We start from the raw sequence: 23,631 nt of genomic DNA on the forward strand, positions 1-23,631 counted from the left end.
TCTAGAAATATGAGAAACCCAAATAGGTTTAGTATTGTTATATAGATATATGTGTGTTATCATGTATTGCGAGTAACATAGATAGATCACTTTTCTATTATTTTCATGGGGACGACCTCGAACTGCTATCCCTACCTGTACTCAAATTAACCAGACTAGAACTGATGTATACATATCAAATTTGATCTGCTTAGATTTTTTTGTCTAATGCATCATTTCTCTTGTAGATTGTCATAATGTCACGGAGAGAACCTCCGATCCCCAAATCTTATAATGCCACAATTCTTTATGCTCCTGGACCGATCGTGGCATGGAGACATGCTAAATTTAACTTTATATCTGCAGAAACATGTTCAGAATTAATTTCGACCCAGTAATTCAAGTTTGTACTTCCCTATGTATTTTTCAGGTCATGTTACGGTTACCGTACTGGTACATGATAAAAGCCGAAAAGACACTGGTAATGAATTGAATTGGATGAATTGGCCGTATACAAAGTAAACGTCACTGTGGTTCCTCAGTTTGAGCCGCTTAATTCATACAATAATTGATCAAAATGCAAATGGTACTCCTCCAACACCACGCGTAACAAAAAGACTAGCAGGAGAGGGATTTTATTATGCTGGTGTCGTCTGTTACTGTTCTGGAGTACGATTCATTATAACTTGGTGGCAGAAGATATGCCAATATGAAAATCCACCAGAGTATTAATCCAAACTTTAAGCTCCTAAAGAAAAATAAAAATGAAGAAGTCAGTGTACCAGTCCAGTACTTTAGTCCATTCAACAAATACTTGGTGGATATCATGGACATACTAGTACCAAGAGAAAGATCAGAACAGAGTGAAGATGTTAACAATGACTGGACTCCAGAAAGAGTACAAAGTCCAGCCCCAGCACATGAAAATAGAACTAATGAACAGTTTGAAAGAATAATAGCAGTACGAAATTATACTTGGTTACCTTTGAATGAATTGCCAGTACCTAAGGTTGACCTTTCAGTTGCATTTGTTCCACAGTTTGAACCACTTTTGTCAATAATTGAGCAAATTGCAAATGGAACACCTCCAACACCACATGTCTCTATGAGATATGAACTTCTGCGTTTCTGCACACTTAGAAGCTATCCAAAGGAAAACAAACCATATCTCATCAAGCTAGCAGAAGCCGGATTCTATTATGCCTCCGATGGTGATGGTGTTGTCTGTTACTGCTGCGGAGTTCGAAGATATAACTGGGTGGCAGATGATATCCCAATGAAAATTCATGAGAGAATCAATCCAAACTGCAAGTTCCTCAGGAAGAATGAAGAAGTTAATGTACCAGTCCAGTACTTTGGTCCATTCAGCAGAGCCTTGATGGCTATAATGGACATACCAGAACCAAGAGAAAGATCTGGACAGAATGAAGATGTTAACAATGACTGGGCACCAGAAAGAGTACGAATTCTAGCCCCAACACATCAAAATAGAACTAATGAAGCAAATCCTCTTGGTAAGAAAACAGTGGCTTTAAAAATTCGATGAATATTTGACATCTTGAAATATGAACATCATAGAAAGAAAGAGTTGTTTTATATAAAAATTGAACAGCTTATAAAATAGGTATAATATTATAAAAACTGATTGTCAATGAACTGATGGATGCTTGAATTCCGGGAAAGGGACCACATTAACAGATTAATTAAGGGGTCACACTTCTGGACAGTGTAGCGCCTTTAAAATCTCACCATTTGCAAAGAAATGTTGCATATCTTTGTTTTGATACATTAAAATTTTGCAGCAATGCCTGAGTGCTGAAATTTTGAATAATTAGGTTAAACATCGTTTTCAGGAAAATTGAAAAAATGTTTGTTTTCGTTTCATTACAAATGGAATTGTTTTTCAAAGGGGACAACTTTTTGATAATATTCTAAATACGAGACAGAACGGGACTGCATTGAGTGTATGCATTGAATGCACACTATTAAACCTATGTTAAACTTAACCCTAACCTTTAGTCAGTATATAGTACACTAATAAGTGCGTAAATCCAATAGGGACGATTTAATGTTGGTGCGGGACACAACGGGTAACTACAATGTCGGTGAAGATGTTGTTTGTTTGCAAACAATTGTTAGAGCTTAATTTTTTGGTTTATAATTCTCTTTTTATACCCCACAATTGTTGGTAAACGAATAGACTGGCTGCCGTCCCTATGTTTACATATATCAGTTTTCTTCACTAAGAGGGAAGTAACTCCAGCAGGTTGTTTCTACATTGACATTTTTTATGGTTCAGCCATCAGATAAAATTGTGCTATTTAAGAGGCTTAAAATTTTCTTGTAAAATGTTTCCAGTATTTATATAAAAAAATAACTATGCAGCCAGGGAGCCAGGCTAGTAAACGAATAACATCTTTATCAAAAATCTTGGTCCAATACATGTTTAAACGCATTGTCCCGTACAGTGAGTGTCCCGAACATCAAATAGTCTCAAGAAGTTATCCCCCTTTAAACCAAAAAAGGGTTGTTTCTAATCCCCGTACCAAAAAAATAGTGACCGTACATCCCTATTCGGGAACAATCAGTTTTCTATGGAGAATGGCGGAAAAGTACGGAAGCCGCAGTCTGTTTTTAGAAATATATTTCGTGGTAGTTATTAAAAACATGTACTAGATTTCTATTATTCATTATGATTATTACATGAAAGTAAATGTTGAGGTAATACTTATATAATAATTATACAAAATATTTTTAAACGGTATATTTGGGAAGTTTTACGTGTTCTGCAATATCTTTAATTCCTTAGTCTTTTTACATTAACGTACATATATGAAATTGATGGTAGTAGTTATATTTATATTTTTAACATGAAAACGGCGTTAAATTAATAAGTAATTGGTTGTTATGAAAAAGTATAAAATACAAAGATTTTTACTTTGGCTTTTCAACAGCTTCATTTGTGACACGGCGATCCTGAAATATTCTAAAATTTCTCGTTTATTTTAAGATAGGATATGATAAGTTTTATTTTAAGGATGTAGGAGCGAATTTTTTCTAACGTTAGGAATTGTTTCATACTCTGTGTGCTTGAAGAACATTAGTTTCCAAGACAAACAAGAGAAGAAAAAATACAGGTCACTGAACTCGTTTTAATTTTATAGGGCATTTTCTTCACCCACTGTTTAAGCATTTCTGAAATTTTGTAAAGTTGAAAAAATGGTGGTACTTTATAAAACATATAATATCCCACTTTATATTAAAAGGATTTCAGGTCTTACAGGTTAATATGAATACAAGGTGATGTCAGTATTATATAAGCATAAATGTCATTAACAAATCTCTTTCATATTTACATGTTGATATAATTACCCAACCCACTTTATTTTCAATGGAAAAAACGTTTTTAGAACTACAAAAAAAATTCTGACGTAAAGATTTTCAAAATATTTTGGAGCTTTAATGACACACAAACATGCTTCAAAATGGAAAGAAAAAAGTTGGGGTCACCGTGCATCTAAGAGATTTATTAAGAAAAAAATGCTAAAAACTGGTGAATTTTGATATTTTTTGTTCGTTTTGATTTAATTTATATTTTCTAGATAATATAAAGTGCTATCTTGAAAATTTTATTTCAATGATAGCAATATCATTATATGTATCAGTCAGAAAAATATCAAAACCAAACCTGATCTACTTTAATAGATATTTGAAATCACCTACCCTTACCCCATTGTAAATCTTACATCAATTTTAGGCAAATGCCAGCCAAAAATAAGGGTGAATTTTTTTTTTTTTTGCAAAAAGTAGAATCTATTTGGTTAAATGGTACATAATATAAGCCATATTTTAATTATTTAGCATTAATTTTTGGCAAAACTTTTGTTAGAAATCAATATTCGAAGAAACATTTTTCAAAATGGCGGATATCCTGAAAAAAAACGCTCGTACATCCTTAAGTCGGCATGAAAATATATAATAAACGAAAATTTCAGATGTAGAAATGATTGGTAAATTGTGTCAGACAAGTTGATGATAAACACTGGGGCTTAAAGAACGTTTTTAGACTAAACCACTGATGGATTCATCATCATCATGATATCATCATCATCATCATCATCATAAAGAAACATTGTTGCAAATGCATCAAAACGAAGATACGTAACATTTCTTTGAAAATGGTGAGTTTTTAAAGGCACTGAACTGTCCAGAAGTGTGGCCCCTTAATGTGGTCCCTTTTCAGGAATTCAAGCATCCATCAGTAAATTGACAATCAGGTTTTAGAATAATGCATTTATTTTATAAGCTGTGCAAGTTTCATTTAAAACAAAACTTTCTTTCTACGATTTGATGATGTTCAAATTTCAAGACGTCAAATATCCATCGAATTTTATCATATTACATGAAGATTTTCGATAAATTTATTAACAAAACTCATCAAATAAATTTAAGCACCAGCAAAAAATGGTGTCTCACCAGAAATGTTTCTTGTCCATTTAGATGATTTTTTTTTTAGATTTTTATGGGTTCAGGATTTGGGGTCACGGGGCAAGTTTGCTAGTACTTAAGGTCTTGGGTATGTTCCTGTAAAGTATTCAAACAACTATATTCTCAAAGATTTGCTAAGCGACATGTCAACTATAGCTGCATATCCTTTCCGCAGCCTTAACGTACTAAAACGTATTAGCGTCTGATGGCCCTTTCACGCTTCCGTAGAAAGAACATTTATTACACGAAACTTATTTTGAAAATATTTCTGAAATGTCTAGGTTTGCAGCTCTCAAATATGGTTATATCTTACATCTGAGGCATATACTGACACTCTCAGACAACATCAAAAATGACAATTTGAGCGATTTGATGAAGTTCCGAAATTATCAATGTACCCTTGGTCCGTTACGGACCCCTGTGGGATTTGTGTTTATCCAGAGCTCAAATACTTTTTAATAGATTAAAAGCTGACATGCTGTACTAAAGCCCAGGTAATTTCAATTCGTGATAAAGTGCTGAAAATTGGCTCCCCAATAGCAAAAAAAAAAAAAAAAAAAAAGTCCACGCGCATACATTTAGACAGGGTGACCCCTGCGCGTGACCCCTGACTATCTACGAATCAAAATGCGGCTTTCGTTTTCAAGTTTAGGTTTTTCATCTTTCATTTTATTTACTTCCGGAAATAGCTGAAGGTCAAGTGACGTCATTTTCTGTGTTGTCAAAAACATACATATACCTGGCGAGGTTGCATAAATATGTGCTGGCCGTCCTAAGGATAACAAATGTTCAAGCATGAATATTTGGCCTCTCTGATGCCCAGATTTTTTGCCTTTTTTCAAATGTTCAGATGCATTACAGTCACAGAAATATTTTCCTAAAATTTAGGCCTTTATTGTAAGGTCACTCAAAATGTATGTCAGACTCTTGAATTAGGGCAACTCTGCTCTTGGTCTGCCTGTGATAACTGTTTTAAATAAAGTATAAGATACTTTGACAAGATTGTCTTTTTTTCTGACAGGTATAAACACTGCCATACCCAAACACACCCAATATGCTACTAAGACAGCTAGAGAAGGTAGCTACAGTGGATGGCCTGATACAGCAAGTCATACACCACAGGAACTCGCTGAAACTGGTTTCTTTTATGCAGGTTAGCCTTCACATAATCTTCAGTTGGCTTCTTTAGAACAGATATAGTCAATTTCAAAATCTTTCAGTTGGCTTTTTAATAATAGTGTTAATGGTTCCCCAAAGTTTATCAAGGCAATAATTTTCTTTCTTTCAGGTTTCGGTGACTGTGTCAGCCCTTACAGAAGCAAGCCTCTGTGGCGTACATGCTGCGTATTTGCTGTGTATATGCCGCGAACACAGTAGTACGCCAGAGGAGTACATTTTGCATACACCGCATGCTGCATACATGCCGCGTACTATTTCGACGAGTACACAGCATGTACGCAGGAGGTCACTAGTACACTTCAAGTACGCAGCACAGACTCTGAAAATTTAAGGAGTACACTGCATGTACGCAGGAGGGACTTGTACAAGAAAATAGTACACTGCATGTACACCGCAGATACTTTGAAATTTGTGCAGTACACTTCATATACGCGGAAAAGACTTGTACAATTTCTTTTGGCATTTATACTTTGTCTTTTTTTATAAGTTAAAGTCTGAAGTAAACTTCATATATGCGGGAGGGACTTGTTAATTTTCTTTTGGTGTTTATACTTTGAATTTTTTTAGGTAAAAGTCTGAAGTACACTTCATGCAGGAAGGATTTGTACATTTTTTTTTTTTCTTGGAAGCAAGAACTTGATTTCCGAGTAACTTTTATCTTAATAGCATAGAGTAGTTCAGATTACTGGTATTCTGAACAATGAAAATTTGCCAAACTATTTGCAATGTTCATTTGTGAAGCTTACATCTTGGTGATTTCTGAGCTGCACCTTGCATGCAGTGTAAAAATATATTCTTTTTCATTTTGAATTAATCCTGGAGCTTTCTAACTTGGATAATTGAAAAGCCTTATTTGAACTTTGTTGCATTACATTTTGTAATACATGAAATAATTACCAAGATAATGCCTCAACAGCGCCCGAATGAGAAGAATTAATAGCTCTCACTGTTATTTGAATACTCTTAAGCAAAACACCATTCTATCATGTTTTATAAAGGCTTTAATGCTCATTATGTTAACTCATTAAGGCCTCACCAAATTAAAAAGTTGTTCATCGGATTTGCCGCTCGTATATTTGCATAACGTTTTTGGCTAATTGCGCTCGCCCCATTGGAAAAAATCAATCCAAAATTTTTTGGTGCGCTACTTTTTACGGACGTAAAAGTGTATAAATGCTTATATAATTCCAGTCCTAGATTGTTCTCAGATGGATTTTAATCAAAATAAATACATACTACGCACACATTGTCTATAATAAATCACAACACTTATATTTAGTTGCATTAAAGTTGTTTCCCCTTGATGCAGTTACGCCATTTTCTTCAAATGTTTACCAAATTACATGGTACAAAAATTGATTTATTTCATTGAAAAGTGGATGAAGAAAAGCATACTAATTTATTTGATAACATCAATCTACATTATTTTGGTAAGGGTAAATACTTATTGATGCATGTCACATCTTTTTTCTGGTTTTTTTCTGTCCAAATGATCAGCATTTGCATACGAAAGTTGGTGGGGTAAGGAATATACATTATCACAGCAGTTTCGCCACAGGAGTACACAGCATGTATGCAGCAGGAGTACACAGCATGTACGCCGCAGGACTCTGGCCAGGAGTACACCACATGTACGCCGCAGGAGTACACAGCATGTACGCCGCAGTAGTACACAGCATGTACGCCGCAAGAGTACACAGCATGTACGCCGCAGGGGTAGTACACCGCAGGCTCATTTGCATGTGAAAAGTGTATGTGCTGCGTACATGCTGTGTACTATTTCTCGCATACTAAATTCCTCCAGCGTACATCCTGTGTACTATGTAGTCCACAGCATGTACGCAGCAAGTAGTACGCGGCAGAGCTCATTTGCATGTCAAAAGTGTACTACAAACGTACTATCGGTGTATGTGCGGTTTATATCCTGCGTACTATTTAAAGCCCTTGATTTTAGTACACATCATGTACGCATCATATACGCTGTATGTACACAGCAAGAGTACGCAGCAGGCCTTTTTCTTCTGTAAGGGAGGTGCTTTTACTGTGGGATAGGTAAGTAGCTTTCAGTACCACAGATGTTTGAAAGGGCATTTCTAATGGAAAAAGGAATTAAAAGTGCTAATTCAAATAATAGTACTTGTCTGTCATAATTTTTATGTAAGTTTCTTGTTACTTGCTGCAGATGCCCAGGAAAAAAAGACTAAGTCTCTGTTTCTCTAGCATTTCGACAAGCAGGAATTCATCTAACTAACCAAATGACCAGATAGGATGATTTCATTTCCCTTTCGAAGTCGTGTTATAACAAGCAACTGCAATTAAATTGAAGTCAAAATGATATTATTCTTAAGAAATCTGATTGGAAAAATGTCATAGCAGTACAATTACTAGTAGCAAGATATACATTTTTGAGTCAGAACTTGTTTTGTGTTGAAAAGGTATTCGCCAGTGGACGAAAGATGACAATCCATGGATAGAGCATGCTCGTTGGTCCCGTAACTGTGTGTTTGTGAAAATTAAGAAAGGGAAGGAGTTTGTCAGCCTCGTCCAACTTGCTGTTCAGTACTCCCAAGATGTAAGTTGTTTGTCTTGCAGCTGTTTTCATGAAAAGTTGTTTTAAAGATATTTTCCTTGGCCAATTGATTCAGCATTAATGTTTTTCTTAGATAGGCATAAGTATCAAACTGTTATTTGTTTTATGTCATACGGTGTTTTTTAACCATTAAGAATGAAGAAACACTCGAAACCCAAGCCACATTGTTGACTTTTTTACATCAAGTATGGTCATAAATAAGGCTTCTGCATGTTTAGGAATCTGAATATATTTATATAGTTTTCTCAGTAAAATTCAGTGTTTAAATGTGTTGTGCACTTGTATAATAGCTACATTTATATTTATTAATGGTAAAGAAGTCCTCAGATGAACATTTTTACATTGATGATATTTCATTTGTATTTGATGTAGATGCTTGAAGCATTACACCTGCTGAAGTCCTACATTGTCAGTAATTTCAACAGTGCAGAATTAAGATTGAAAATAAAACTGTTCATACATTAAAGAGCTCATAATTATTTAGAATACATTGGTTGATTTTAAGTTACACTGACTTACAAGCTTTACCATTTAATTTAAAACACAAGATATTACGAAAAGTTTTATGACTTTTATTTCAGAATGAAGCACAATCTAAGTCCATTGGTAAGTGAGAGAGATTGCCAGATATTTAGATAGATATACGTGTTTGTTAAGGAGAAAAGAAAAGACTTGCCTATTTTGCTGCTTAAAACTGTAACTTAATCAAATTAATCCTGTTATAAAAGTAGTTAAACATGCTATTCAGTGTACAATACATTGTACTTTAAAACATGCCCTCAGCTTGGTAGGTAGAGAACATGACTACAAGGTTTGCAAAAATCAATATTCAACCTATAATCAAAACAAACTAAGACTAGATGCCAACGGGCAACATGTCGAGCCCACCAGCTGTCAAAAGAACTAACATTTATGATACTATTAAAAGAACTGATTGCAGCAAACATTTCTGCCAAGTTATTTAAGAACATCTCCATCCATGGCTAAGTTACAGTCGAGACAAGAGAAACTGCATTAACTTTTGACCTTTGACCCCTAAGTGTGACCTTGACCTTTCAAGTACAAATGCCTGACAGACTTTCTCATCGAGGCAAACAATTGTGCCAAGTTATTTAAGAAACCCTCAATACATGGCTGAGCTACAGCCCGGATCACTGGCACCAGAACAGAAAGAAAATGCCTCTGTACATGTTATACCTTACCCCTAGGTATTCTATAAGAACCATGGTCATGAAGGGGAAAATATACTAACCCATTTCAATCGCGCATTTTATACCTAAAACACGCAGTTCGGTAAATGTTTACTATGAATATCAAACAAGTGGTAATTTATCTTCCATTGTGTCCCAGTCACATTTCTTCAATACATCTTATCTTAGAAAAACAACGCGTAGTTTATAGTTATTTCAACGTTTCACAAAAAACTTGCTTGACCTTCCCTGGTGAAGTTCCATTCTAGATTACAAAACCATTCTGATTGGCTGTTGTTAAAATATGTGTCAGTCATCATTTTACTACACGTGTTCGCTCAAAAATGTGAAAATGCAGCATAAATGTGCAAAATGAATAAAATAAACAGAACAGATGCAGACCAATGTACGATTTCAAATTAAAGATCATATACAAGACGAATTTCATTCATCATTTCAAGTTTTAGTGTAAAATTGTGATTTTTTTAAAATTCTGTTTTTGTTTGTTTACATTTCACCAAACATGTGCACACTGCCGTGACCTCTAGACTGGATGTTCATTAGGGAAGGTCACGCAAGTTTTTTCTGTAATGTTGATGAAAGCATGAAATATGTTGTTATCTCAGCAGTATGGAACATTGAGACAATGTGACTGATGCACGATGGAAGATATATTATTACAATATTACAATATACTAGGTACCCATTCACCGAACTGCGCGTTTAAGTTGAGAAATGTACGATTGAAACGAGTTAGTATATTTTCCCCTTCATGACCATGGTTCTTATAGAATACCTAAGGATATGGTATAATATGTACAGAGGCATTTTCTTTCCTGTCTGGCGCCAGTGGCCCGGATAAGGACAACTGCACCACGTTTTGACCTTTGACCTCTAAGTATGACCTTGACTTTTGAGGTAGGGGTCTGGGAGTTGCACGTGACACTCTGTCTCATTGAGGCAAACATTTATGCCAAAATAAAAAATAGATTGCTTTATGCATGGCAAAGTTACAGCTCAGACAAGCTCTAAAATTACCTTTGACCCCAAATGTGACCTTGACCTTTGAGATAGGGACACAAGGTTTGCGCACGACACTCCATCTCATAGAGGTGAACATTTACGCCAAGGAAAAAAAGATTGCTCCATACTTACCAAAGTTATGGCCTGGACAAGCTCTAAAATTACCTTTGACCCCTAACTGTGACCTTGACCTTTGAGATTGGAACCTGGGGTTTGCACATGATAATCCGTCTCATTCAGTGTCATGCGCAAACCCCAGGTTCCTTTCTCAAAGGTCAAGGTCACTGTTGGAGGTCAAAGGTCATGTCAGCTCTTGTGTGGCCCATAACTTTGACATGCATTGAGAAATCTTGTTTATATTTGGCTAGAATGTTAACCTCAGTGAGACGGAGTGTCATGCTCAAACCCCAGGTTCCTATCTCAAAAGTCAAGATCACAGTTGGAGGTCAAAGGTCATGTCAGATCTTGTCCGGCCCATAACTTTGACATGCATTGAGGAATCTTGTTTATATTTGGCATAATTGTTTAACTCAATGAGACAGACTCTATCTAGGTCAAGGTAACAGTTAGGGGTCAAAGGGCGGGCTTGACATGTTGCCCGTGGGCATCTAGTTTCAAATTAGTTTCACTTGAGAAATAATGAAAATGAGTATGATAAATGGACGAGTTTGTTGGTGTTTTTTTATCGAAGCATATGTGAAATGTAATATTACTTTGTACAAGCAAATCAAAGTGATATAATTATATATATGTACATGGAAGAAAAAAATACATATGGTTCTGGGATAATGTGTATATGATAAGAATTGGAACCACTGTCTTACCCTTGCACCACAGGTGACTCTAAGGTTTTGATGTACCTCTGTTAGTCCGGCAGATATAAAAGTTATGATTCCATATTTCATATTCTTATTTCAATGTGATGAGATGTGACAGCAAATATTATAGCCCTCTTTAGTGCTATATAACTTATACTGTGTTGGTGCTTTGTAAAACCAAAGTACAGGTATTACGTATATAGGGGTGGATGTCTTCTATTTCTGTTCTTTGTTCTTTGTAACGAAAGCAGGGAACCAGTTACCAGCACAGGAAATAGAAAGAATACTGCTCTCTGATGCCGCACAAAGTGTGTTGGAAATGGGGTACCAGCCTAGGATCATCAAGAAGGCTATTGAGCAAATACTTAGGCAAAATGGTAAGATACGTCTGTAAGTTATTACACTCGGCAGAATTTGTAACCAGAACTTGGATTTTTAAAATGTTAATAGCAAACTTCATAATACCAGCTTTCAAAGGAAGAATTGAAAATTATTTTAAATACCATATCAGTCATTTTATTGTTAATTTTACTTTAGGAAGGCTGTGTTGTTCACCAGACTGATATGACTTAACTTCACAATTATTTTCTAGAACGTTTTATTTTCTAGCAATGAATGTTATTTAGTAAAATGTGTGATACTGATTATGCTGAATGTTCTTTTTACATTTTGAAATTATAAAAAAAATCTCATGTGGTTAGAAATTTTGCTCAGTGTATACAGTTGATTTCTTGACGCTAGATTTTTTAAACATCATCATTTATCCTCCCCCCGCCAAAGGCGGAGGAATATAGTTTTGGCGTTGTCCGTCCGTCTTTCCGTCCGTCCGTCCGGAGCCATATCTATATATAGGAAGTGGTTTAGAATATATAAATAAAACTTCATATACATGTTCACAACTATAGGGAAATGCGGCCCAGATTGCCAAAGTAACACCAGAGTTATGGCCCTTAGTAGTTCCTAGTGTTAACTATATAGGGTACTATAAATATGGCAATTTCTGCTTCATAACTTGTGACATATTTGAACTATGAAACTTAAACTGAATTTAGATCACCATAATGTGGTAGTGCACACACAATTTCGCCAGGATCTCTTTAGTAACTTTAGAGTGATTGCCCTTTAATTATTTAAAACACAATTTTTCCCATTTTTTTAGCTCACCTGTCACATAGTGACAAGATGAGCTTTTGTGATCACCCTTCGTCCGTCGTCTGTGCGTGCGTCCGTCTGTCAGAATAATTTGTATATTTGATATATTGATAACGTGACACATAAGCACAGATAGTGCTTGACTCCCTTTTCATGTAATCGTTGCTATTATTATTGTCAAATTGCTGTAAATAATAGAATTAGGGTCATTTGTGGCTTATTTGGGTTCATTATGTGAATAGCTGGATCCCAGCATCACACATTATGTCATATACAAAAGTTAAAGTGAACCAGATATTTGATAGAGCAAGTACTCGTTGTAAAACGTTATGTTTAAATTTGGACCAATCAGAAACAAGTTCTAAAAATAGCACGTCTGCTGGAGTATAAATAGGTAGATGGATGACAGAGAAGGCATTCGGTATCCAGCGGTGGAAGAAGACATATCAAGGATTCAACTAATAATTTATCCCAGTACCTTGATATGGAGACTATTGCAGTTACCCTATCAGGGCGGATAAATTATTAAAAAGAAGACGTTTGAAGTTCATCGACTAAAGAAGAGTTGCAGAATTTCAACAAGGTTTCGAGCGATAGGGCCAGCGCATAGGAGTTTTACCTTAAGGGTAGTTGAATGCTATAGACTATAGCAGAAATAGGCTGAGCATCGGGAAGCGGAGACAGAGACCCAGAGTTTGTTAATCTACTGAGATAATAGGAGAGTTTCAGCTTATAGACGGTTCAGCATTATTGGCGAAGTACAGCCAAGGCATCGGGGATACCTATATGGTAGTTGAAGCTACATATGATAGCATATAGGCGCTGAGCATCCAGGAGTCAGGGCAATCATAGAGTTGAGAGGACAGAGGCCGAACATCTATGCTATAGGACTCGTATGTTGTTGATTCAAAGACATTGTCTGACGGGAACTTCAACTTTCAATGAATATTTATCAACATTCAGTTGTACCTTTCCCCCACCTCGCTCCTCCACCCAGTCAGCCCCACCACCCCGATCATGCACCCCCAACAATGTTTTTTTTTTTTCATTTTTTATTTTCCATCAATATTTATTATCAGCATGTGAAGTTTTGTACCCTCACTCGGTCACACCCCTTTTTTAATTTTATTTTTCAAACCTTCCGTTTATCAACATGTGAAGTTGTAACTCCACCCCTGTCACCACCCACGTTCCAGATTTCTTACTTCATTTTGCTCTCTTAAGGACATCTGTTCTTTTAAGTTCTAATGTATATGTTAACATCCTTAACTTTTTATACGCCCGTTTGAAAAAACGGGATGTATTATGGGAACACCCCTGGCGGGCGGGAGGCGTCCACAGACTTTGTCCGGAGCATATCTTCTTCATGCATGGAGGGATTTTGATGAAACTTGGCACAATTGTTCACCATCATAAGATGGAGTGTCTTGCGCAAGAACCAGGTCCCTAGGTCTAAGGTCAAGGTCACACTTAGAGGTCAAAAGTCAAATTCAAGAATGACTGTCCGGAGCATATCTTCTTCATGCATGGAGGGATTTTGATGTAACTTGGCACAATTGTTCACCATCATGAGACGGAGTGTCTTGCGCAAGAACCAGGTCCCTAGGTCTAAGGTCAAGGTCACACCTAGAGGTCAAAGGATACAAGAAATAAAACTTTGTCCGGAGCATATCTTCTTCATGCATGGAGGGATTTTGATATAACTAGGCATAAATGTTCACCACCACGAGACGGAGTGTCATGCGCAAGAACCAGGTCCCTAGGTCTAAGGTCAAAGTCACACTTAGAGGCCAAAAGACAGATACAAGAATGACTTTGTCCGGAGCATTTCTTCTTCATGCATGGAGGGATTTTGATGTAACTTGGCTCAGTTATACACCATCATGAAACGGAGTGTCATGCGCAGTCCCTTTAGAATTACTTCCCTTTGTTGTTACTATATATAGCTTATATTGTAACTTTTTCATTACTAGTTGTAGGGAAAAATCGAGACCACTTTTCTGTAGTACAACATGCATGTTACATCCAATTTTGAGGTGTATTTTGACCTATCTCTACCTGGTAAGGATTTTTGTGTGGACTTACACATTTTTTTTTTATTTTTTTTTTTTTTTTTAGATTAACTTCCCTTAGTTGTTACTATAAATAACTTACATTGTAACTTTTTTATAATTGACCGTAGGGAAAAACCAAGACCACTTTTCTGTGGTACATCATAGATGTTACTTTCAAATTTTAGATGTATTTTAAGGTATGTCTACCTGGTAAGGAGTTTCTTTGTGGACTTAGAAAAACAAAAGAATTACAATAATTACTAAAAAAAAAAACATTGTAAACAACCACAAAATTAAAATTCCATTTGCAAATACAAGCGCTAGTGTAAAGAAATTTACTGCGACGGGAGTATATTGTGACATTCTGGCACTCTTGTTGCCGGATATATTTCTTTGCCATTCCTCACCACAAACCCATTCTGCATTCCTTGTTTTCTCTAGTTTCTTATCTCATTATTGGGCTTCTGTGCTCTGGTGGTTTACACAAGGTAGCTTATTATATTATCATCAGATACAATATGGGATTATTATTATAGCACATTTGTTTTCATTTTTAGCTCACCTGAGCCAAAGGCTCATGGTGAGCTATTGTGATTGCTCAATGTCCGCCGAGCGTCGTGCGTCCGTCAATATTTTCTAAAAAAATCTTCTTGTTGAAAACCACTGGGCAGAATTACACCAAACTTCACAGGAATGATCCTTGGGTGGCCCCCTTTCAGAATTATTCAAAGAATTGAATTCCATGCAGAACTCTGGTTGCCATGGCAACCGAAAGGAAAAACTTTAAAAATCTTGTCCAAAACCACAGGGCCTAGGGCTTTGATATCTGGTGTGTAGCATCATCTAGTGGTCCTCTACCAAAATTGTTCAAATTATATCCTTAGGGTCAAATATGGCCCCGCACCGGGGGTCACATGGTTTATATAGACTTATATAGGGAAAACTTTGAAAATCTTCTTGTACAAAACCACACGGCCTAGGGCTTTGATATTTGGTATGTAGCACCATCTAGTGGTCCTCTACCAAGATTGTTCAAATTATCCCTCTAGGGTCAAATATGGCCCCACCCCGGGGGTCCCAAGTTTTACATAGACTTATATAGGAAAAAAAGTTTAAAAATCTTCTTATCTGAAACCACAACACTTAGACCTTTGATATTTGGTCTGTAGCATTGTCTTATGGTCCTTAACCAAAATTGTCAAAATTGTACCCCTGGTTTGAAAAGAGATCCTGCCCTGTGGGTCCCAAATTTTATATAGACTTATATAGGAAAAAACTTTAAAAACCTTCTTGTCTGAAACCATATGACCTATGCTTTTGATATTTGGTATGATGCATTGTCTAGTAGTCCTCTACCAAATTTATTCAAATTATGCCCCTTGGGTTAAAAGAGGCCCTGCCCTGGGGTCACTTAGTTATTATGTGAGTTATATAGGAAAAAATACTTAAAAATCATTTGATCCTATTTCCAAGACTGTTTAATTATAATTACCTGATGACCCAAGTAATATGATGTCACTTGACTGTGACCTTGACCTACTGACCTACTTTCTTGTTTTTTAAGATACAGCCTTGAAATTTTGATGACATACACAGTTTTGCACACCAATCGTAAAACTGGATTTCATTGACCATGATTGTGACCTAGATCTACTGACTTTCTTAATATTTTATCATCAGTTTGATCTTTGAAACATGTAGCTCATATTATTCAGGTGAGCGATCCAGGGTCATCATGACCCTCTTGTTTTTATTTTCCATCAATATTTATTATCAACATGTGAAGTTTTGTACCCTCACCAGGTCACACCCTTCCTCCCAGTTTTTTTTTTCATTCTTTTTTTTAGCTCACCTGAGCAATGCTCAGGTGAGTTTTTCTGATCACTCGATGTCTGGCGTCTGTCTGTCGTCTGTCTGTCCGTCAACATTTAGCTTGTGTATGCGATAGAGGCTGTATTTTTCAACTGATCTTCATGAAATCTGGTCAGAATGATTACCTTGATGAAATCTAGGCCGAGTTCGAAAATGGGTCATCTGGGGTCAAAAACTAGGTCACTAGGTCAAATCAAAGAAAAACCTTGTGTATGCGATAGAGGCTGTATTTTTCAATTGATCTTCATGAATTTTGGTCAGAATGATTACCTTGATGACATTTAGGCAGAATTCGAAAATGGGTCATCTGGGGTCAAAAACTAGGTCACTAGGTCAAATCAAAGAAAAACCTTGTGTATACGATAGAGGCTGTATTTTTCAATTAATCTTCATGAATTTTGGTCAGAATGATAACCTTGATGAAATCTAAGCCGAGTTCGAAAACGGGTTATCTGGGGTCAAAAACTAGGTCACTAGGTCAAGTCAAAGAAAAACCTTGTGTATGCGATAGAGGCTATATTTTTCAATTGATCTTCATGAAATTCAGTCAGAATGATTGCCTTGATAAAATCTTGGTCAAATTTGAATATGGGTCATCTTGGGTGAAAAATTAGGTCACTAGGTCAAATCAAAGAAAAACCTTGTGTATGCGATAGAGGCTGTATTTTTCAATTGATCTTTTTGAAATTTGGTCAGAATTATTGCCTTGATAAAATCTAGGTTGAATTTGGTTATTGGTCATCTGTGATCAAAAACTAGGTCACTAGGTTAAATCAAAGAAAAACCTTGTGTATGCAATAGAGGCTGTATTTTTCAATTGATCTTCATGAAATTTGGTCAGAATGATTGCCTTGATGAAATCTAGGTCAAGGTTGAATATGGGTCATCTGGGGTCAAAAACTAGGTCACTAGGTCAAATCAAAGGAAAACCTTGTGTATGTGATAGAGGCTGTATTTTTCAATTGATCTTCATGAAATTTGGTCAGAATGATTGCCTTGATAAAATCTAGGTCAAGTTAGAATATAGGTCACTAGGTTAAATAAAAAAAAAATACTTGTGTTTGCTCCAATTTTAATGATACTTAGTCAGAATATTTTTTTCCTAGGTCTATGTTTACACTGTTATGGTGTATTATGATGTGTTTCTCGGGTGAGCGACATAGGGCCATCTTGGCCCTCTTGTTTTTTAATATGAATATTTATCAACATGTGAAGTTGTTACTCCAACCCCCCGTCACCAACCATGTTCCAGATTTCTTACTTCATTGTGCTCTCTTAAGGACATCTGTTCTTTTAAGTTCTAATGTATATGTTAACATCCTTAACTTTTTGCCGGATATATTTCTTTGCCATTCCTCACCACAAACCCATTCCGCGGGGGATACCAATTCATCGAATTGGCTTGTTTTCTCTAGTTTCTTATCTCATTACTGGGCTTTTGTGCTCTGGTGGTTTACACAAGCCTATATTTGCTATCGTCTATAGCATTCAATTACCTTCAAGGTAAAACTCCTATGCGCTGGCCCTATAGCCCGAAACCTTATCGAAATTCTGCTACTCTTCTTTAGTCTATGAACTTCCAAAGTCTTCTTTTAATAATTTATCCGCCCTGACAGGGTAACTGCAATAGTCTCCTTATCAAGGTACTGGGATAAATTATTAGTTGAATCCTCGATGTGTCTTCTTCAACCGCTGGATACCGAATGCCCTCTCTGTTAAATTACGGTCCATCCGCCCTTTCAGACACAAATGCCCTCTCTGTCATCTATCTACCTATTTATATCTCAGCAGACGCGCTATTTTTAGAACTTGTTTCTGATTGGTCCAAATGTAAACATAACAACGAGTACTTGCTCTATCAAATATCTGGTTCCCTTTAACTTCTGTATATGACATAATGTGTGATGCTGGGATCCAGCTATCCACATAATGAACCCAAATCAGCCACAAATGACCCAAATCCTATTATTTACAGCAGTTCAACAATAATTATAGCAACGACAACATGAAAAGGGAGTCAAGCACTATATGTGCTAATGTGCTTATGTGTTACGTTATCAATATATCGGATATACAAATTATTCTGACACAGTAAAGGATTTTATGTTTGAGAGTGTTTTGATTCTGTTTGTAACCTCTTGGTTTTGCAAATCTATATCTCTTCTTGTGTGTTCTGTTTTTGCATGTTTTTGAAAATCCTGTGTGCATGACGTTTGCTTAAATCTCAGTTGCCCTGATATTTATTGTGCCCCCAAAAATGCAGGTATGGGGAACTACGTCTTGTCCATCTGTCCATCCTTCAGAATATCCTTCCGAAATTGTGTTGCGCTTATCTCAAAAATCATTTGACCCAGATATATATAATTATCATTCAGCACGGGTAGTTGTGAACATGGTGTTTTAATTGGGAATTTATAAAGTCAGACATGAGATATAGCCCTTGACTAAGTAAAAAATAAACATGCACAAAAAGGGCTTAAAAGTTTGTTTCGTACGTCTCAAGAAGTATTTTACCTCTGATAATGGAAATTTATAGGAATACACTTAGGTCCATTTCTAACCCGCACATTTAATGCCGTGTAGTTTGATTCGTTTCATTCAGATTTAATGCCATGTAGTTTGATTCGTTTCATTCAGATTTTGAATATAAATAATTTAACACATTAGACTTACTTCCGCGTAATTTAATCCCAATTGATAAACATATAGGTATAAAACTTAACTGATAAAAATATTACTGTAAAATCAGAATTCTCAAAATGGCATAACGCAAAATTTTAACAATGTGAAAAGTCACTGAATCAAAGAACAGTTTGTACGTTCCAGTAATTAATACTTCATGTGTCCTCCCGTGGCTCTCGCAACATGCACACACCTCTGCCTCATCAACAACTCGTAGTTCCGGATAACCCATTGGGGAATATTCTTCCATTTCTGCACAAGGGCATGCTCCATTTCACGTAGATTGCGAGGGTGTGCGGGTCGACTCCGTGCTCGCCTGTTCAGATCGTCCCACAGGTGCATTGAAATCCGTTGGCCTAGGCGACAAAGGCAGCTGCCGCACGTTCTGTTGTTGCAGCGATATCTGTGTCGTACGAGCAATACAATTGCATGCCACGTCCACCGGTTCGTAGTTGCGTAATTGCGACAGAGACCAAAATGTCCTGTTGGTACCTAGCTGCATTAAGGTTCCCGCGAACAACTATCAAGTCAGTCTTGGTGTGTAACGACACTCCAACCATACTATCACGGAACCACCGCCATACTGGTCTCGTTGAAACACACACGCGTCGTTCAATCTTTCACCTCAACGTCTGTACACTCGCATCCTTCCGTCGTTGTCGTACAAGTTAAACCAACTCTCGCCCGTGAACAGGACATTTGGCCGCTCAGCCCGTGTCTTACGCTGGTGCCGACGGGCCCGTCGCTCCCGCTGTTGTCGGTGACGCGGTGTCAGAAAAAATCCCCTGAATGGCGGCCTAGCTTTTATTCCCTGTTCGCGGAGCCGCCTGGCGACTGTTTGTCGACTTACGGGTCTTGCATGCGTTCTATTGGCCGCACTCGCTTAGCATGTCGCTGTCGCTGAGATGATCTGTAACGATCCGCGCATCCTACGCAGGCATGGTCACCCTTCTGCGAGGCTGCCTGGACTCATCATTAACTCGGCCTGTGCGCTGAAACTTCTGTGCCCCCGGGATTTTGTTTGGGAGTTACAGCTCTTTATTTGGTCAAAAATATGCATAAAGGGCATACCATTTTGTATAACATATGTCTCATTTGACATATATCTCATTTGATTAATAGTCATAAAACATTAAGAGAATTGATATATAGCATGTGATGCTGTGCACCTGGTGTTCTTTTGGAATGTCACTCAGCAAGACTACAGTGATTGTCCTTGACTTAGTGGACAATACACATGGAGACATGAAACCTTCTAGGAATATCATTCAGCATGTGAATTTGTTCACCTGAGTTTTGTTTTGAATTTCACTCTGCAAAACCAGAGTTATGGCCTTTGACTTATTTCAGAATTCATATTAAGGGCATAAAAGTTTGTGTTCCATGTATCTCAAAATGTATTTGACTTAGTGTCATAAAATATTTGAGAATTGTTTTTATAGGATTTGAAGTTGTGCACCTGGTGTTCTGTTGGAATTTCATTCAGCCAGACCAGGGTTATGTCCCTTGATTTACTTAAAATACTTATAAATTGCTTAAATGTTGCATATGTCACTAAAAATGAAACCATGTACAGTGACGGGAAATTTGGGGCATCAGTGTCCTATGGACACACATCTAGTTTTCCTTTTCCAGTAAGAGATTGGGATAATGTAGCGTCAGTCTGTCTGTATGTACATAATACTAGTACATTTCCTACAAATTACTTATTATCATGTCCTCCAAATCTACTGAAATACATTATGCAAAATGTGGCTCTGGTAATGAGCTGGGCACCCGAAGGAAAGAAAGAAATTCTTTCAAGTAACGTATTTGCTGTAACCACATGAAGGAATTCAACCCTCAGATTTAGCCTTTATCAGTAAAACATTTTATCATAAAAAAACAGTTTTGTTGAGCTATTAGGATTAAATAATCATTTCTTTAATACAATTCCACAATCATTTTATTTATCCTCAAATGCTTTACAAGTGATGTCAGAGGGCAGAGCCCCTTAGGTGCAACAAGGATTTTCCTTCAAATGTCTGCTGCATAACAAGATGATAAAATTCAGTCCAGTTGCCTTGAAGTATGGATTCAAATTCATATGAATGCCATTTAATTGTTCATACATTTATATATATATATTTAAATGCTTAATGGAATTTGAGTGAAGATGGCAATTGGAAATGATATAACTTAATACACATTTCATAAAAAGTCTGAGGAAATTTAAAAAGAGAACTTATAAGTGATACAATGTCATATTGTCTGGATATACATGTTTCTGAAACAAAATGCATTTTATTTATTCCATTATATTGGCAACAGGAAACAATGCTATGTTATTACGTACCAGTAAACATATAAATGACTTCATTTTGTATTTCCTATTTTTCTGAGTTTTGTGGTGACCGCCTTATTTTTTCTTAGCAGAATTGATTAAAACTTTAAGAAGGTATATCCCAAGGAGTATTGATATATGTATGGACATTTTGACAGTGGTAAAATTTGTAGAGTTTAGACTATGTATTTATTTTGAACCTCAGTCTTATGAGCTAAGTAATATTTTAAGGGGACACTTGTTACCTATGGTCACTATTCTAGTCAAGAGTTTGCATTTTAAAGCCCCAAATACAGTTCCATTTCCAAGATAAAACTACTGTCAGATATACAGAGATAGGTGCAACTCAAACAAAAGTGTTTAGCAGGTTATTATGTGGCTGCCTTTATAAATATCAGCAAGGATTTCATAAAGAGAAGGGGTCAGGAATTTTGTCCAAAATCCAGCCCAACTATAGTGGTCTGAAACCCTTGCTACTTTTCTGGCCGGAAAAATAAAAATTCAAAATTGGAGGTCCCCAAGACCTTCCTGCGTTTTGCAACTTCCACCATCTACTTCAGTAATCAATGAAATCCATGTATCAGTTGTAACATGGTCGGTATTTACTTCTGTGAAAGAGGGGAAGTATTATTCTTATATTAAGTGACAAACAGTGCTATCACAAAATTGAACAAATTTTAAAGTCAAAAGTTTTATTTTCAGGAATGGTTGTTGTCTTTCCTACACATATTTATCACAAACATCTTTGTTATCACAAACTGACATTTCTAGATTTTAATAAGCTAATGAATTTGTATGCTGTGACATAATCCTCACCCTTGAAAGGCTGTTGATTTCAAAGTATATTTCTCTGACAGATACCTTTTCTAACAAATACTCTGGAAGAAAACCATCTTGATTACAGACAAAGTGAATGTTACACAGTCAATAATTAAATTGTAGTGCAGTGCTTGAGTATGACAGAGACAATGACTACTGTATAATTATTCAGGTGATACAAAAATTACTGCTCAGGTTCTCCTGGAGAAGGTATTAGAGATCGAGGAAGCAGAAAATCCACCCCAGGCTGCATCTGCAACAACACCGCCAAAAGCCAAGCCAACTACTCAAACTGCTAAACTAAAAGTGTCAAAGTCTGTAGAAGGTGCCAAGGCTGCTGCTAAATGGAAAACAGAGGAAAACCCTGTAGGAGCTAAAACATCAGTTGAAGAGAAGGACAAAGGTAATGAATCTGAATTATATTTTCACAGATTTTTAGGTTCTATAACTAATAAAACAATAATTCTTTATTTTTACGAAAATGATAGGTATTCATATAGAAAAAAAAGAAACTCATGTTGTCATGTCATTCTTTCTGAAAATGCATAAATCAACGATACTTAGATACACTATATTCATCACAGCTTATAAGAAACCACAGTTACATGAATAAATGAAAAGGGTTCATTGTCAATAGCAACAAGTGTTGGTTAAATGGAATTTAAAAACTGTATTTTATAGGACAGAATATAAGCCTGGAAAGTACATTGGAGAAAGAAGTACAAGAAGAAGAAAACTCTGACAATAAGGTTGAATTGACCTGGCTTTCTGACATTGAAATGAATGCTGCCCAGACTCTTCTTAAAAGTCAGTTTCCCGGTGTCAATGGTCTTTGCAATGTACTTCTGTTTGAAATAAAACAGTTTCACGCACATTCCCAAGCATTTATTCAAATCTATAACGCAGATAAAAACCACTGGGTTGTTATTTCTTCAATTGGACTAAAAACTGGAACAGTTGCCGTTTATGACAGCTTTTACAGCGCCATTAGTGAGGACACGTTTAATGTTATACGTCGTCTGACAAATTTAGAAAATGTGAATATAATAATGCCCAAGACACAGAAACAGACAAACGCAAATGACTGTGGATTGTATGCAATAGCATTTGCAACTGCCATATTGAATGGAGTTGATGTCTCCTCTCTCAACTTGGACCCCGAGTCACTAAGACTACATCTTGCCAAGTGCTTTTCGCAGAACAGAATGGAACTTTTCCCTGAAACTAAGGCACGAAAACCCTCGTCTTCCAGCTCGAAATGTTAGAATATAGAAGTGACAAAATTACTATATTAACTTGAGAACGCTTGTGCCAAAGGATCATAAATTTGGTACACAGGTGTAACATCATAAAACATAGGTCAAGTTCAACTTTGAGGTTAGTAGGTCAGAGGTCAAGGTCACAATGACGCGGAACAGTTAAACGATTTCCGGATGATAACTTGAGAATGCTTTGTTTCGTC

At 36.4% G+C, this 23,631-nt stretch overlaps 1 protein-coding gene across 2 annotated transcripts; it reads left to right on the forward strand.

Annotated features, from left to right (window-relative positions):
- The first annotated feature begins 413 nt into the window (after nucleotides 1-413).
- Nucleotides 414-23,440, forward strand: LOC123552206 (uncharacterized). 2 transcript variants are annotated; one of them, XM_045341686.2, is made up of 9 exons: nucleotides 414-1,493; nucleotides 5,489-5,620; nucleotides 5,756-5,772; nucleotides 7,677-7,698; nucleotides 8,082-8,218; nucleotides 8,818-8,842; nucleotides 11,516-11,644; nucleotides 22,342-22,572; nucleotides 22,851-23,440. In XM_045341686.2, the coding sequence occupies exons 1-9, from the start codon at nucleotides 689-691 to the stop codon at nucleotides 23,432-23,434; spliced, it is 2,082 nt and encodes a 693-aa protein (XP_045197621.2). In that variant the 5' UTR covers nucleotides 414-688; the 3' UTR covers nucleotides 23,435-23,440. The 2 variants fall into 2 exon arrangements, with proteins under 2 accessions (XP_045197621.2, XP_045197622.2); XM_045341687.2 differs by having other exon boundaries at nucleotides 11,519-11,644.
- The last annotated feature ends 191 nt before the right edge of the window (nucleotides 23,441-23,631 follow it).

The sequence above is a fragment of the Mercenaria mercenaria genome, chromosome 4, assembly GCF_021730395.1.
Source record: "Mercenaria mercenaria strain notata chromosome 4, MADL_Memer_1, whole genome shotgun sequence".
Lineage (NCBI taxonomy): Eukaryota > Metazoa > Mollusca > Bivalvia > Venerida > Veneridae > Mercenaria > Mercenaria mercenaria.